The sequence below is a fragment of the Megalops cyprinoides genome, chromosome 19 (assembly GCF_013368585.1).
Source record: "Megalops cyprinoides isolate fMegCyp1 chromosome 19, fMegCyp1.pri, whole genome shotgun sequence".
NCBI lineage: Eukaryota > Metazoa > Chordata > Actinopteri > Elopiformes > Megalopidae > Megalops > Megalops cyprinoides.
The window spans coordinates 28,515,908-28,532,719 of record NC_050601.1 but is presented as its reverse complement, the minus strand read 5'-3'; the positions used below and the strand labels follow the sequence as shown (position 1 = coordinate 28,532,719).

Genomic DNA, 16,812 nt, shown 5'->3' with positions numbered 1-16,812 from the left:
TGACTGACGCATATATAGACCTGTTACTAGACATGTGGGTAGGCGTTTTTTTTCCTCGTTTTTTCTCTGCCGCTACTTTAACGGAATGTGAAAACTGGCTACACGCTTCGGTTCAGATTGCATTAACGGGCAAAATGCCAGATGGCCGAATAAGCAAAGGATCGAAATAAGATGCCAAGAAGCTCGAAGGGGCAAGATAATAGACTGAAGCAGAATAATTGGAACTTCTCATTTTGTGAGAATTAATTTCGTCAGGGCTTGTGCCATTGCCAGATGTTCATACTGTACAAGTAAAATATGGCGTATGTAACATATGTCCAGTAGCTTTTCCTCACAAAAGAATGTATTGTAAGCATAGATTTAGATTTTCTGTCGGAAATTTTGCTGGAAAACAGCGCTATATGTAGTTTTGTGAAGGGCTTATTAAACAGCACAGAATGAACGTTGTTCTGCATGCTGAAATTCAGCATCACAGGTTTTGGCCCTTTCCTTTTCCTACTTGTGATGGTACAGGGGTCCTTAGTTCTTCCTTGGTCATTGTAGAGAATCTATGCGTGTTCTTCTTTGGTCACTGTACAGCAGGTAGGTATGTATGACTGGCCATTAGGACAAAATGTGGATAATCACCATGGGGGTCTCTTGTGTGCAACAGCACAACCCAGCAGATCCTGTGGCAATTAGCACCCCCTCCCCCTCAGTGAAGGTGCTACTCTGTGAATAGGTGGCACCCCCCCCTCAGTGAAGGTGATACTCCATGAATAGAGTGAGAGCTGAGTGCCTTCTGTGTGATCATTATGTGCTCTTTGTTTCCACCTGCATGTATTATACACAAAGATGTTATCTTCACAAAGCCCTCTGTGTACTCTCCTGAAATATTAAGTATGCTGTATTTTTCCTGAGAGGAGCAGATTATCTGCTTCACGGCCTTGACTGGTTTCTGTCCTGTGTGGGTCTAAGGAAGCACACAGGACATGCCTGGTCAATATGGTTTCACTTGGTTCAAGTTTAAAAGAATGTATTTTAGGCAGTTTTTCATTTTTAATTAACTGCTAACCACAGAATATTTCGGAACACAATTATTTATATATCAACTTTTCTGCCTGGATACTTCCTCGAAATGATGTATGCGCCTATTTGAGAGTTGCACACCTTATCACTGCATAAAAATTGTGATGTACACTACTGAAAGTTGGAATTGCTCTGACTTCTCTAGTTGTTGGATGACTTTTCCCCTGAGCGCTTTCAGAATAAACACGGAATTGTCTTACTGCACTGTGACTCTGTGTGACTCTGTTTCATCATTGAAGCTTTCTAGAAGGTGAGATTCCACAACAACCTTCATTACAGCAACAAGTAAAAAGGTACCAGCTTATTATCCCCTGACTCTGACTCTGTAGCTTCACTTTCTGCATAGTTCCTCATGGTAAATGAACCAATTCCATATCATGTAGAAATCCATAAGTATGCAACTCTGAAGTAGCCCACTGCTGTTTTACAGCAGCAGGGTGTTAAGCATGTTGCTCCTTACTTAAGTACTGTTACTTAAAAGTACTTGTTTTCTTACCATTGCACATCTAAAGCACTTTGTGCTACTTTACTGTATGAAAAGATCTATAAAAATAATAAAAAAACTGAAACTTAAATTAATTACACACGTGTTGCAAAAAATATATATCTTCCCATTTTAATACAAAATGCCAGGTGAGCATTAAGCAGATGTGATTTTTTTGGGGCTTTGTTCACCACTCTGTTCAGTCATTAGTTTATTGTTTGTGATTGAAAAAAGCTAAGGCTGTGAACCTTTTTTCACTACTCTGTTCAAACATTACTTTGCTGGTTGTGTCTGAAAAGGCTAAAACTGTTAGCTTTGTCCACTGTTCTCTTCAAACTGATCGTTCTTTTTCACAAGTGAGTCCCCAGCTGCATCTGACTTCTGCAGTTGTCTGTCATGAACAAAGATAATAAGAGAATGGCTCTAAATACATGCTAGAAACCTAATGTCCAGATGATTTTGTAAATCACATGGTGCTTACACAGTTACTTGAACATGTTTACAATTAGTGAGAAGTAAAAGTACCACAAACTATTCATTATTATTTGGAGGTAGAAATGAATGAAAAAGAATCACATTTTTGTGCATGTAGGAAAGTTACTTTCAGTGAGAGCTTTCTATGCACACCTTTGTAAGTCTCTCTTGGAGATAAGCACCTGCCAACTGACAAAAATGTAAACGTATATTTGTATAAGATTATTCATGCTCATAAAAGATCAGCATATAGTCTGCATAACTGAAATGGTGGTGTGGTGTTGTCCTAAAATATTAAAAGAAAGGCACAGATTAGTGAGGAATGTCAAATTAGTGTCTCTGTTTACAGTAAGGTCAGATCTTAACCCATGACAAGAAGTCCCACACTGGCTATAAATATTGCATAGAATGGGACTGAGTTCTTACGAGAGATTAAAGACAGAAAAATGCACCTCTTTACATAAATTACTCTTTAAATAAGAGTACAATCCAGTCCTACTGAATAGGTAGTATGACAAGTATATGTAATGTATTATTTGGGCATCATTTATCAGCTCAGATGATGTGCTCGAGATTTGCAATCCATTTCTTATTAATTGCTTCCCTCACTAGTGGTAATTAGAGGTCCTAGTTTTGAGCAGATGTGTTGCCAATTTCAGTTTGTTTGGTCATCACAAGCAGCAAAATAAACAGCATGAGTTATGCTCTCTGCAATGGCAATATTCATATTTGAGGCTGTAAATTGGATGTCTCAAAATAAAATAGGCATCTTCTTCAACATTGTGTTCAAAGCTACAGTTCCTCCAATGGCACACAGGAATTCTGTTCAGGCTACCTATCCTTTCACATGATCTATGTATGTTTTGTGAAGACATAGCATAATTTAACTCTACAGTGGATACAAATTAACCAACTAAAATAAAACTTATTTATTTAATACAGTCTGAAGTCAAACCTTTGTCCATGGGATCCAGGGATCTCATATTTTAATAAAAAAATATTATAAGTAATACACAATCATAAGTAGCAATTCTAAGTAATATAATTATAATAAGAAAACTAATGTTTGAAGTTAACAGCTAAATCAAATGGGCTGACAGCTCCTCGTAGCGATTCAGATTGAGGATACTGTTATTCCCTTGACTGAAATAACTAACACAGTAAACATATGGTTTTCATTAGACATGCTTACCATGAGGCCTGAGTGGATCATAAGAACATATGATGACGAGAACAGGCCATTCGGCCCAGCTAAGCTCGCCATTTCTTAATTAAAGAGTATCCAAAACTGCATCAAGTCTAGACTTGAACACAGCAAGGGTCTTTGCCTCAACGTCACACCAAGTTTAGTGAAATTTGGCCACTTTGGGGTGCTATACTGAAAAACAGGTTTAAACACCCATGTTTCCATGTACTTAGATGTTAAAGACATTTTGTTCTAATGGCCATCACAAGACACAGACCACACAAAAAAGCAGATATCACAACCAGTTTCTTGTAGATCATTACATCATTACATGTGAGGTGCTAACTGGAAAACAAACACATAGTTCAATGTCCAAATGGCATGGCTGCTAAGATAGAATCAGTTTGTAGCACTTAAAATAGGCACATCTCCTGCACCTTTTGACCTACTGCCACAATTAATACACTAAATAGTGTTGAAGAAACACTTGGACTTTCCATATTGGCCTGAATGAAAGACAGGGTTTTTTATTCTACTTCAAGGACTGAAAAGTGGGGTTCTCTTGCATGGGATGACTAGACCATTTAATGTCATTATACATTAACAACAGCAGATGGCGCCATTTATCTGAGATTGTTGAGTGGTATTAGAAATCCCAGTAGACTAGTTTATTTTTATTTTTATTTAAATAACTTATTCATTTGAAAATGTGATTACATTTTATTTTCATTTAAATGTGATGATTGCATTTAAAAGATCAGTATACATTTTTTTATTTGGGGTGTTTTATTAGATTCATGTCAAATGAAATTATTTCCTTTAAAAATTAAGATTTGATCTTCAAGGTGTTGAAAAATGGGGGGTTCTTTTCTAATCAAGGATATGTTATTATATTCAGCTAATATGGTATTTTCTCTGTCATTTTTCCCACGATTTTGGATTTTTTCAAATACCCAAAAATGGCACTCCTCCAACAGCGTTGGCACTTACTATTGCAATGTCCCAAGAAGGCACACTGCATTTTTTGGCACTGCTTATGTTTAAGCTTGACATATATGTAGTGGGGGGCAGTGGTGATGCAAATGGATAGCACTACTGCCTAACCATATGGAGGTTTCAAGTTCGGGGTGCATCTGCATTCAGTTTGTACCTTGTACCTCTGTTCATGTGGGTTTCCTCTGAGTATTTTGCTTTTCTACCACAGTCCAAACACATTCAGGTAATGTCAATTGGACATGCTATATTGCCCATAGGTGTGAGTGTAAAAGTGGGTGTCAGTGTCAAATGTGAAATCAAGTTTCAGGGGCTCTTAAACTGACTGCCATCAGCCAATCAAATTTCAGCAACATTAATTATTAACAACTTAATTATGACCTATCATCATGAAACTTTGCAGGATTGTTTTGGATGTGTGAAATAGCAATGTGTATGAAAATTACATGGCAAACTCTCTTTCCACCACTCCCCCAGTCAAAAACTACACTTTGCTACATTCCAGACAGCTACACCCAGATCAAGATTCACTGACCCTGACACCTAGACTCAGGTCAGCTTTCAATGATCTGAGATGGCAACAATCATTTTGGTTCTTCTAATGGCAATCATTCTTGCATACAATATATGTATTTCACAATGGCAAAACATTGACCTATTTAACATTTGCATTACATGTCACATTTACATGAGAACTGTTATCTCTAGGACAATAGTCTTAAGGTAATCATGTCTGGTGTATATCCATGAATGGGTGGCACTATAGCAAAGAAATTGCCATATCTCCTAAACCAATTCCCTAATAAAGTTAGAATTTTGTATAATGCATCTTGGTCAAAGGTCCTGATAAAGTCTTCAAGGACAACTTGATGACTCAGAAGCAATGGCAGCTATCACCCATTTAACAACTCTTAAAGACAATGGTCCAAAGAGGTAATACACAAAACCTCATTGTGCCATAACTCTAGGAGGAGGTGGTTCAATGTGTTTTTGACAAAATCAAAGATGGATGAAACACAAAATGGCTGATGTGGAGGTTTCATAAGTTCCCAGTTAGGATCCTTAACTTTGATGAATCACAAGAAATTTAGTTGAGATATCTGCTTTTCTGCCAGAGTAATGGATATTTTAATGATTTTTAATGGCATAGCGCCCCCAAGTGGCCAAATTTCAGGAAACTTGGTCCATACCCAGTGTTGCTAATACCAACAAAGTGTACCAAGCATTGCTGAGATATGACTCACTTCCTGTTTTGGTGTCTTCACCATGGAATTTCATTGGACGACAGCGGCCGTATCGTTTGTCCTAGCAAAATTCTTTGAATAACTTTTGGTCAGACCCCCCTGTAGATGATACAGACCAAATTTGGTGCTGATAGGATCAACGGTCTAGGACTACTTCGCAAAAGTAGGTTTTTCGAAAAATTGAAAATATGATTTTTTTTTTCAAAAATCCATTACAGTGGATGAGTCTATTCAATTCATCATGACCCAGGGATTCAGCGGAAATAAGGATCACAACACTAGGACAAATGGTTCAAAAGTAATAAACAAAAATGTACTCTGAAATTTGGCCTGTTGGTGGCGCTACAGGGATTGATGGATTGACTCCAAATTTGGTGCCTGGATACCTTAGACTGTGCTCTTTGAGGGTGCCAGACTCCTCCAACATCCACTTAGGGCTTCTAAGACCTGCCATAGAAAACCACTGAAAAAATGATAATACCAAGATGGCCTAAAAACAAAATGGCCAACACACAGGTTTCATGCTTTCCCAGCTAGGGTCCTTTACTGTGATGATGCACAACAACTTTGTCTTCAAGGACAACTTGATGACTCAGAAACAATGGCAGCCATCACCCATTCATTTTTCTGCTGATGTACTTGGACCCCGTAATCGCCACTTGCGGCTATATTTATATGTTATAATTACTCATATATCATGTGAGGAAGTGTAGTGACATTTAAAGGCTAGTACTTTAAGCAGCTACAAAGGTTTAAAAGTGAAAGAGAAATAGAAATATAATCTAAAAGAAACTGAATGGGCATACTGTTGGTAGGGTTAGTTGGCCGAGGACATGGTGGGAGACAACTTGATTTGTTCAGCAAGTTTTCTTTCTGAATCAGCTCCTATATTCTGGCAACAATCTATCGCCATTCTGCAGTTTCTCTTTCTCTCTCTCTCTCTCTCTCTCTCTTACACACACACACACACACACACACACACACACACACACACACACACACACACACACAAACACACACACGCAGATGAATTAGTTCCATGTTTGCACATTGAGCTCTCAAAGTATACTTTTTATATTTTAAATGATCTGTGAAATCTACTGGATGTTTTGTTTTCATGTAACTATCTTACACGTACGCTAGTTTGCTAGTATCTCACATACAGTGACTTCAAAAAGTATTCAGATCCCTTCACTTTTTGGACACTTTGTTGTGTTATAGATTGTATATGTTATAGTTTATCTAAAATGGGGTAAAGGTATTCTGCCGCCAATCCACACACAAAATGAGATTTCAGTTTTTGATTTTTAATAAATTTGCAAAACGTCCTGCCCTGTCATTGGTGGTTATTGTGTGTATGTTGACGGTCAAAATACATTTAATCCAATAGATACGCCTTACAGTTACACGCCCCGCAAACAAACCAATCAGTCGCGTTACTTCTTGACCGTATCGTGCACAAAATTTTCATTGGACAGCCGAACAACATTTTATGTGACACGAGCAAACAGCCATGTTGAGATCGCTTCTCTACCTGCCGTTTTCTGAATTTACGGGCTAGTAGAGATAGCGTTCATGATATATTAGTTGAATTAGTCAAATTAACTCATTATGTCATAACATAACATTATATCTTATACGTTATGACTCGAGACGTATTTCGTTTATTCACGTTTGTAACGCTAGTCACTGTGATCCATTAAAGTTTACGCTGTTAACCGACACACTCAACATGGTAGAAAAACGTAGCCGTTTCTCTAACATAACCGGCTTTGACCTCCACACACAATAGTGACGTTAGTCTTTCTTTTGTCAAACTGTGAAACGGACCTTGGACGGGGGATTTATTTCTGTTGAAACGCAGGTAATGATAATGGCCTTTCATTGTTATCTTGGCATTCAGCAAGCGAAACTGACAGTATCGTAAGTCGACAATGCAGCAGCCGGGTAAAGAATAGATAACTGTATTTTATCAAGCTGTTAGGCGCTAACTTAAGTTTTTTTATGGTCGTAGAAGATTGTGTAACTTGTGTAGCTAGCTGGCTTGCAAGCGACTGAGTATCACATCCAAGAGCATAGTCTGATGGCTATAAAGATGTTTTGAACGGTTTCCCAAGTTTATTTTATTGGCTAGATATAGAGCAATATAATAGATCGTAGAACTGCTCCCCATGAGAGCTAGTTAGTTGTTCATGTCAGTTATGTGACGTTAGCTGAATAACAGTTGTTTGTGACAAACCGTATCGCATCATATTTCGCTTGGTAATTAACAAGATGGTTAGATAGCTGTCTGGCTCTTGCAGCTTGGTTTGTTTCCTTATACGTATTTGAACGCATACTGTTTGTAGAGAGTTTATCAAGTTGGCTAGCGTACTGTTAGTGCGCCTGTTTGTGCACTGCCTAGCACTGGAAAGTGTCAACATCTCTTTTCCAGAACTAAATCTGAAATGGCATTAAGAAGCGCCGCTCTTCGTCTGCTCTCAAACTCTCAAAGATGCACCTTGATCTCTTCAGTAAGACCACAGGGAACTTCCGCCCCTGCTCAGCACGGTAATGTATCTTAGATAAACGTTTATTTTCTTTTGTAGCATCTTTCCCGGAATAGGGAATTCTTGGAAGAATTAGATTACCACTTAACTCTCAGAATTACAGAGCAGACTGTCTGGATTTGATGTAGTAGCGTTACATGGACATGTGTCGTGATTAGGCTGAATATAGTTATGCTTATGTCATAGTTGCCTGCCGCGTACACGCACAGGAAGGCGTTAGGTTGAAACATTACGTGCTTCTACCCGCTGTCCTGCCATGGAAAACAACCCTAAACCGAAATGCTTTATTCATGCTTTCTGAGAGTGAACAGGATTTTTCCCGTTCCCGTAGCTGTCTAATGCAGCACTGTTTTTTGTATTTTAGAGGCTGAAAAGGGTAGTGACAAGAAGGTAACCAAAACAGGTACACCTCTGAAATTTGCATTAATTCATGTATTTAAAATATAACTGCGTTGCTGACTTTGGTTTTCATGTGATGTCATACATGTGTTATGTGGTGCTTCTTCACCAGACAAGGTTCAGTTGAACTGGCGGGATGCCTTGGACCTGGAAGGCCAGTTGACAGAGGAAGAAATGATGATCCGAGATTCTTTCCGCACCTACTGTCAGAAAAAACTTATGCCCCGCGTCCTGATGGCCAACAGACATGAAGGTGTGTTTGTGGGAGGAAGGGACCTATGAGGTTATCGCCACCTTTTATTCAACCTTGTAGAAAACATTTTAGCCTTATGAAGTCCTTGTGAATGGGAACTCTCTCCATCTGGATCTGCCTCATTTCCTCAGAGCAGAATTCATCTGAACTACAGGCTCATGGTGTTTTACCTTTGCTGTTCTGGACAACAGTCATATCAGTGATCAGAGCTGGATGGCAGCTGCTGGTTTTGCCCTGTTCCTCACATTTACTCTGCACCGCAGCACGGTCAAGGGAGTGTCTTTTAAGATTTAGCTTTAGTTTAAGACTGGCAAGCAGGACAGTGAAAACAAAATGTGGGACTTCAGCTTAGCAGTTAGTAAGTTCTCCTTGTCCTGTAGGAATAGTAGTTTCCTAGGTTGTGTTGTAAGTGTGTCCCATATGCAGTTATAATGCATATTAATATTGTTTTATGCTCTTCCCTTCTTTCCCAGTGTTCCATCGTGAAATTGTGTCAGAGATGGGGGAGTTGGGGGTACTGGGCCCTACCATTCAGGGTAATGAAATTCAGCCAATCCTCAGCTTCTCCAGGTTATGCAGGTCTTTTACTTGGTCAAGGCCATATGATTTTTTTATTCTTTTTTTTTTTTTACTTGTTTGTGTTTGCTGAAAGTTGCAGTGTCACCCCCTGTACACTGAACTAAAAATTGTAACAGTTTGCTTGTTGTTATGTGAATTAATGGCATTCCTGTTTTGACCTATTTTACATCAAATTCCCTGCAAAAGGCGTCATCGCCGGCCCCCTTGCCCATGAGGTGAGGTTATTTGTATGGTGTAACATGGCTGGTACGGTCAGTGACCTCTCTCTCTCTGGAGTTTTGATAAGAGCAGGGCTGCCCAATTTGGGGCTCCCTTCGTTTTGGCCCACCATGAGCTAGCAGGTCTCTTGCCTTCTCCTTTCAGTCCTCGCTGCTGTACTTTGAAACAACGAGGGAATGTTTCGTTTCGTAGTGATGACAGATACTATATTCTTCCAAAACAGCCACTCTCTGTGTGCAAATGAGACAAACTGCTGTCGAATTTATTTCTATAAAATAATAGTCGTCTTGCCAATTTTTTCAAAATTTTCTTTTATCAGTGTGCCACTGCCTTGATCGCTCCATCTTGACTGGCTGACACGCATAGCACGTCAGCATTTCTTTAAAAATAATAATATTAAAATACCCTCTATACTTCAGATGAGCAATATTTTACGATTATCACTCCCTTCTGTTGTGTAAAAATTATACTGAAACAAAATATTAAAAATGAAAAACGGGAGAGAGCAGGAGAGAGAAAGAATACCGTAATTCTTTGTAGATAAGACGTACATAATTTAATAGGGAAGCTTAACAGCACTGTACTGTACATTGCCGTAAAACTCGGATTATGTACTTTGTAGCTGTGCAAAATTTACATTTCATAATCATTATGGTTAGGATTTTACAGCACTTACAGCACAAAAATAATAGGAGAATAAGCATGAGCTTGTCAAATATTTTTGTCAATTTTTCAAGCTGAAGTCAAATTTCCACTCTTGATTACAAATGTGGACAATACAGCTGTTTTCAACTTAATTTTCTAAAGCACCTTGAGTTGCATGCACTTTCTGTCAGAAAGGTGTCTTTCCTTTTAAATATGTTAATGCTTCCAAAAAGAAGCCTATGGACGCGTTATGTTTTTGACAGTCATCTCTGTAAATTAATAAAATTACTGTTAAGCAGATTAAAGAGTAGTGTTTTTATTAATTTGGGATTTTTTTTAGATTTAGAATGTTAATTTTCTATAAAACATACATTTTAGTGTAACGTAATTTCACATAACATCAACATTTATTTTTGGCTTGCGGCCCTCCATCCAGATTAATTTTTGGCCCTGTATAGGAAAGAATTTTGGCACCTCTGGATAAGAGGGTGGTTTGTCTCCCTTGTGAGGGACCTGGGTTTTAAACCTGGATTGCCAAACTTTTTTTGCCAAAAAAACCTTTTTTGGCAGTTTTTTTATGGTGAAGTTTGCTGGTCTAAAGCCCGTTGAGGGGAATGTCTTATTATGTCACAGGGTAAGCGTGCCCTTGAATAGTACCTTCAAACTGCCTTTCACGCAATGAGTGTTTGATGTAGTAATGGCAGTATTTCTAACTGCTGCTGGCTCTAAAACTGTTCCCTAGAATTGAAACACAGTTTCTCACCTCCTGTTGTCTATGGTCTTGTCATTGTTTTGTTGTGTGTTTTGCTGGTGGTCCTTTATTGGGGCTACTGAATGGAAGGCAGTGGCTGCTTAGCCATGCTTAAGACATTAATTTATGTTCAGTTGGGCTACTGTTGCTGCTGTTACTATCTTTTTGTGAGTTTTAACAGAACCTGATGCTGATGGTATGTGTTAGTGGGTTGAGGTTGGAGACAGTGTCTGTGATTTCACACCCTTTTCTCCTCTCCTCTCTGTGTGTTCCTGCTGCTCCTCCTCTTTCCTCCTCTGTTTCCCCAGGCTACGGCTGTGCTGGCACCAGTTACGTGGCCTATGGCCTGATCGCCAGGGAGGTGGAGCGGGTGGACAGTGGCTACCGGTCCGTCATGAGTGTCCAGTCCTCTCTGGTCATGCACCCTATCAACGCCTATGGCACCGAGGAGCAGAAGGAGAAATACCTGCCTAAACTGGGTCAGCACTGATCTGTATTGCTCAGAGATGGCTGTATAGCTCAGAGTTGGCTGTGTAGTTCAAAGTTGCTTTTGTGTGCTCATGTATTGATATGTAACATGCTCGTGTATGCTGCAGCACGGGGAGAGATTCTAGGCTGTTTCGGCCTGACAGAACCAAACCATGGCAGTGACCCGAGCAGCATGGAGACACGGGCCAAATACAACCCCTCAGATCGCACGTTCACCCTCACTGGCTCAAAGACCTGGTAAGTCCAACCCGCCCACACTGAAATGTAGCGGAATGGACTGAATTGACAGGGAGAGGATGCTGCTATATCACATTTAGTTGTGCTTTTTTGACCTGAATAATGGACTGAGACTCTAAATATCATTACAGATTTTTATTTGTTTTAATCAAAATGGCAGGGGGATATATTATGATCTATTTTGATAAAATAGTATAGAAATATAGAATTAAGATTCATGCTTTTCCTATGGTCAGTACTTAATGGACAACTCAAGATGAATATTTACAACATGACCAGAGGGCTACCCAGAGAAATAATTAATGTAATGTTTATCACATACATGTTAACTATTTTAATGTGTGAGACATTATAACCTACAACATACATACATCATTTGAAATTACATTTACTTTTTGTTGCTAAGCAGACACTCTCAGTGATGTACAAAATAAGCACATACAACATCACAGTTCCACTGTGTACATAATGCTTCTACTGATGCTCCATAATGACATACAAGAAATGCAGTTTGCAAGCACACAGAATAATTTGTTTCAAAATTAGAATCCCTGTGCATGTGTTTATAACAAGGCCCATATTGACGGTGACAGTGACCCCACTTCAGTGGAACAAACTAGCCCCATTCTGCCTGGTGATAGGGGTGGGCATGATTCATTTGTCTCTCTGCCATAGCGCCCTCTAATGACTGACAATTGCACCTGCAATTTGACATCAGGGAGGATGAGCCCTCCAATCTGCGTGCCCTGCTATGGTGTGCTGTGGGTCCTGCACAGTGAGAAACAGCCATAGGCTGCATGCAAGTGCACCTTTGAGCACAGGGACAGTTTGTGAGGAGATGAGCCTACATTTTGTGATTCAAAAACTTAAGTGAAAAAGCATAAAAATACATTATTACTATTTATGGTGTGCATCTGTATTGCTTTTTTTGTTTATATATGTAAATACATATATTTTTCATCAAACTTTAATCATTTCCATTTATACATTTTTAGCATGTAGTCACCACTGTAGCAATAACCACTGAACCCACATTGGAGTGTTGGGTGAAGCACCTGCAATCCTGTAATTCACACGCACCCTGTGACCATTTTAAACTGCCCAGCTGCTCTGCTGTCTGCCCCAGAGCTGGAGTGGCAGGCTGACCTCTAACAGCCATGTCCTCCATACCTCCCCTCGGTAGGATCACCAACTCCCCAGTGGCAGACATTTGCGTGGTTTGGGCCAAGTGTGAGGACAGCAAGGTGCGGGGCTTCATCCTGGAGCGCGGCATGAAGGGCCTCTCCACACCCAAAATTGAGGGGAAGTTCTCCCTACGGGCGTCTGCCACTGGTATGATAGTCATGGATGACGTGGACGTGCCCGAGGAGAACCTCCTGCCCAAAGTGTCGGGGCTGGCGGTGAGTGGCGGAGCGGAGGGGAGGGTTGCTGAGGCGTTCTGATGATGTCACACACTGATGTCACTGTCTTCCTTCCACCAGGGCCCTTTTGGCTGCCTGAACAATGCCCGCTACGGCATTGCCTGGGGAGCGCTGGGTGCTGCTGAGTTCTGCTTCAATGCGGCACGTCAGTATACACTGGACAGGTAGGGGACCTTCCATAGTGAAACTGCCGCAGGTGATGGTGCAGGGGACACATCATTCTGTGGGGGTGCAGGGAGTTAGCTTGGTGTGGAATACTCTTTCAGGTTTGAGAGGGGTTAGCTTGGTGTGCAATACTGTTTCAGGTTTGGGGGGGTTGGCTTGGTGTGGAATACTGATTAGGTTTGAGAGGGGATATATAAGAGGGTATACATAGCATGGTAGGGAGAGGTGGGGGCGGGCAGCTTGGTATAGGTCCCCCAGACTTACAGGTGATCTGACTCTTCTGTCTCAGGATCCAGTTTGGAGTGCCCCTGGCCAGGAACCAACTGATACAAAAGAAGATGGCTGACATGCTAACAGAGATCACCATTGGACTGCAGTCTTGCCTGCAACTCGGCCGACTCATGGATGAGAAGAAGTGAGATCAGCCTGCCAACCCCCAGAGAGAGTAGCTGAACCAACAGTCTTGGTCACTCATTTCAGTGCAGACCTCAGTCTTTCTGAAGTCAAAGAAAAAAGACAAGAGATTACATGGACAAAAGCAAGGAGAATGAGGAGACAGCTTAAGGGTTTAGTCCAAAGATATCTTTTTACTAATAGCCAACTGACTTGATTCACCCCAACAGCCATATGGGAATGAGACCAAAGCTTGAGAGGCAAGCTGTTTCAGCTGACTAGCTAGTCTCACGCACAGCCACAATTCACAGTGAAAGCCTGCTTTCACACAGGCCCTGTTCACACCTGGCATTAACATGCGTCTTGGGTGATCCGATCACAAGTGGACAGCTCTAAGTACAGGTGTGAAAGCACCGAAGACGCATAGCGGATGCATTGATATCCGATCGCTCAGACCACATTCGAAGGTGGTGTGGGCCACATATGGCCACATTCTTTTAGCAGTGTGTACACGAATGTGTCTTGGGCCACATTGAAGGACTGCCTACTCAACTGACGTTCTCTGCGTATGCAGAAATATGTATGCATTGCTGCCTCCCGCCAGTTAATCTTTTCGCGCGTACGGTCACACCAGTGTGATTAGCCATTTAGCACGTATGCTATAACCGGTGCAAACACTAGATTGGAAAAATTCTAGCTAATTTTAGCTTTGAGGAAACAGAGATTTAACGTTTAAAAAATATAGCAAATGCTAACTGAAAACTATGAGAAGCTTAGTAACGCTTAGATACCATAAAAATAAGTGCGAAAGGGTTAAAAACAACGCATTTGGTCTTTGCAAACGGAAATGATGTACGGAAATGATGTAGCCACCATTGATAAAAGCAGATGGAAGAAACCTCATGTTGTAAAGTAGTTTACAGTAAACATGGCAGTTTTCAGCACAAAGAAAACCACAAAAATTTCACTCAGGACCTCAACTTTGTCACTCCGGTTATTTTACACTGCTACTCAGTATGCTCAGATTCAGTATACTGTATTTGGTACTACACCGACTTACATTACACTATGACCCTCATGCACACATTCACTGCACACAGACAGTTAGGTTTTCCATCTGGCTAATATATGGGCACCTGTAAAGCTTGCAGTATTGTAATGCTCCTCCAGGACTGGACCTTTCCCAGCACATGCAAGGTTATCTTACCACTGTCTTGTTTGATAAGCAGAGCTGCCCCAGAGATGATCTCCATGCTGAAGAGAAACAGCTGTGGCAAAGCCCTGGACATTGCCAGGCAGGCGAGAGACATGCTAGGCGGAAACGGCATCGCGGATGAATACCACATCATTCGCCATGTCATGAACCTGGAGGCTGTCAACACTTACGAGGGTGAGGGCAAGTGATGAGAACAAAGGGACCTATCTATGAACAATGGGAGAGAGAGACCTCCTGACCCACAGTATGGGTAGAGCAACCATGCGTTTTGGCTCACTGATTTGAACTAGTCAGTAGTTTTCTGGGCAGAGATGAGTTCAGTAGCTGATCTAAGAGGCTGGTTACTGGCCATACATTGCAGCTGTATGCATTATGGGTATAGGACAGCCAGTCACATCCAATGAGGGAAGTGGTGGCTGTTGAAGGCAGATGTGTGCATTGCATTTTTGGAAGTAATGGTGTTAAAATCCGCCTATCAAATAACTAAAATCTGACTCCATTTTATGCCAACCTATGTTTTAGTTCCTCAATTCCCAGTTCTACTTAGCAACCCAGGAATTCTTAGTTCGCTTTGGCTTGTAGGTGATCAGGCTACGTAGTCCACGAATACGTTGAATAATATCTCTGGTTTTTTGATGTTTGCCTGGTTCTGCAGGTACCCATGACATCCACGCCTTGATTCTGGGCAGAGCCATCACAGGACTGCAGTCTTTCACTGTGGGGAAATAGACCTGCTGAGCACCAAGGCCTGGACTCAGACTTCCATCTGCTTCTGAAACAAGAGGCTAGACAGCTTTGACACATTCAGTTTTTCTCATATGGAATATTTGTGTATAATCAATATTTTGAAAAAAATTTGTGTATTTTTCTGAATACAAATAGTATGATACTGAGGAAAACTGCTGTGTTCTCCATCTGAAACAGTCTGAAGAACAATGATGAAAAATGGCAAGATTTGTCAGTCTTACTGAGGCCATACAAATACATTGGTAAGAACAATCAAACAACATTACTTTGTACACTTATGGAAAATTTCAAACCCAGGCAAAGTGTATGGTTAGCAGTTCCCTCCAACTGTAAATCAGTTTCATGAGGGCTGATTAACTTGTGTTTTGTATGTCCAGCTAAATAACCTTCGTGGGCCCATTCTCAAATGCTTTCAGAAACGGAAACTTCTGGTTACTAACACACATCGACTTCTAATAGAAGAGCTACTGATGCAAAGGCCAGAGATGCCCTTCGGGGTAATGTATTTATCCCACGCATTTTATGCTCAAATGATACTGTGTTAAATATTTACTGCAAACTTTAATTGAATGGGAAAAGTAGTCTTGACACATTAAATGTTGCTGTTAAGTCATTTAAAGTATATTTTTGTAATTGCAGTTTTAGCTTTGATGCAAGGTAGAACCCACCTTTGGTTTTGGTGAAAAGAATACTGAATATTGTTTGCACTTCAGGAATCAGTTCCTCTCTAACCACTTGCCTCTGTCATTATGGCCTTGCATGGTTTGGAAGACACTGATTCTTTCATAAATAAAGTCTTTTTGCAGTTTCTCACTATTTCATTGTTGCTGTATGTAATCTTGTTCGAACCTTCAACAGCATCAGTCTATAGATCCAATGTGCCCTAATAATAGTGAAGGAAGCAGAGCTATAATAGTGTGCCATAACCTGTAAACACCTGTTATCTGATTCCAAATCTCTTTTTATGGCTAGGAAAAATTGGAGTGGAAATGTATTCATTAAGAGATGGACCTTTTAATTTGGGGCTTGAGAGATTTCTGTGTTACTCAATTTTCATTTGATGATAAGAGTTTGGCCCTCCTCTTTTTGGGAAACCTGGGATGACCTTAAATATCCATTAAATGAAACCTCTTAGAATACATGAATATACAGAAAGAAGGAAAACTCATAAATCCCATACAAAATGATCTGATATGCTGTTGTATTTGAATCTGGTAGAGAGATTAACTGTTTATTAAGAATAACAATGAGCAATTCCACCTTGTTATCCTTTTAAAACTCAAAGTCAGCTGGCTTGTAC

The 16,812-nt window shown here is 40.4% G+C and overlaps 1 protein-coding gene across 2 annotated transcripts; it reads left to right on the top strand.

Annotated features, from left to right (window-relative positions):
* Positions 1-6,956: 6,956 nt before the first annotated feature.
* Positions 6,957-16,328, top strand: LOC118793961 (glutaryl-CoA dehydrogenase, mitochondrial-like). 2 transcript variants are annotated; one of them, XM_036552076.1, is made up of 12 exons: positions 6,957-7,313; positions 7,884-7,999; positions 8,363-8,401; positions 8,510-8,650; positions 9,124-9,186; positions 11,153-11,323; positions 11,441-11,570; positions 12,754-12,970; positions 13,052-13,155; positions 13,446-13,571; positions 14,779-14,939; positions 15,421-16,328. In XM_036552076.1, exons 2-12 carry the CDS (start codon positions 7,897-7,899, stop codon positions 15,492-15,494), a joined length of 1,329 nt encoding a protein of 442 aa, XP_036407969.1. In that variant the 5' UTR covers positions 6,957-7,313; positions 7,884-7,896; the 3' UTR covers positions 15,495-16,328. The 2 variants fall into 2 exon arrangements, with proteins under 2 accessions (XP_036407969.1, XP_036407970.1); XM_036552077.1 differs by lacking the exon at positions 6,957-7,313 and adding an exon at positions 7,318-7,396 and having other exon boundaries at positions 15,421-15,494.
* The last annotated feature ends 484 nt before the right edge of the window (positions 16,329-16,812 follow it).

Excerpts from the sequence above, each read along its gene's own strand:
- LOC118793961 (XM_036552076.1), top strand. The coding sequence starts at position 7,897 with ATGGCATTAAGAAGCGCCGCTCTTCGTCTGCTCTCAAACTCTCAAAGA. Across the intron at positions 8,000-8,362 it reads TTCCGCCCCTGCTCAGCACG|AGGCTGAAAAGGGTAGTGAC; the intron begins GTAATGTATCTT and ends TTTGTATTTTAG. Across the intron at positions 9,187-11,152 it reads ACTGGGCCCTACCATTCAGG|GCTACGGCTGTGCTGGCACC; the intron begins GTAATGAAATTC and ends CTGTTTCCCCAG.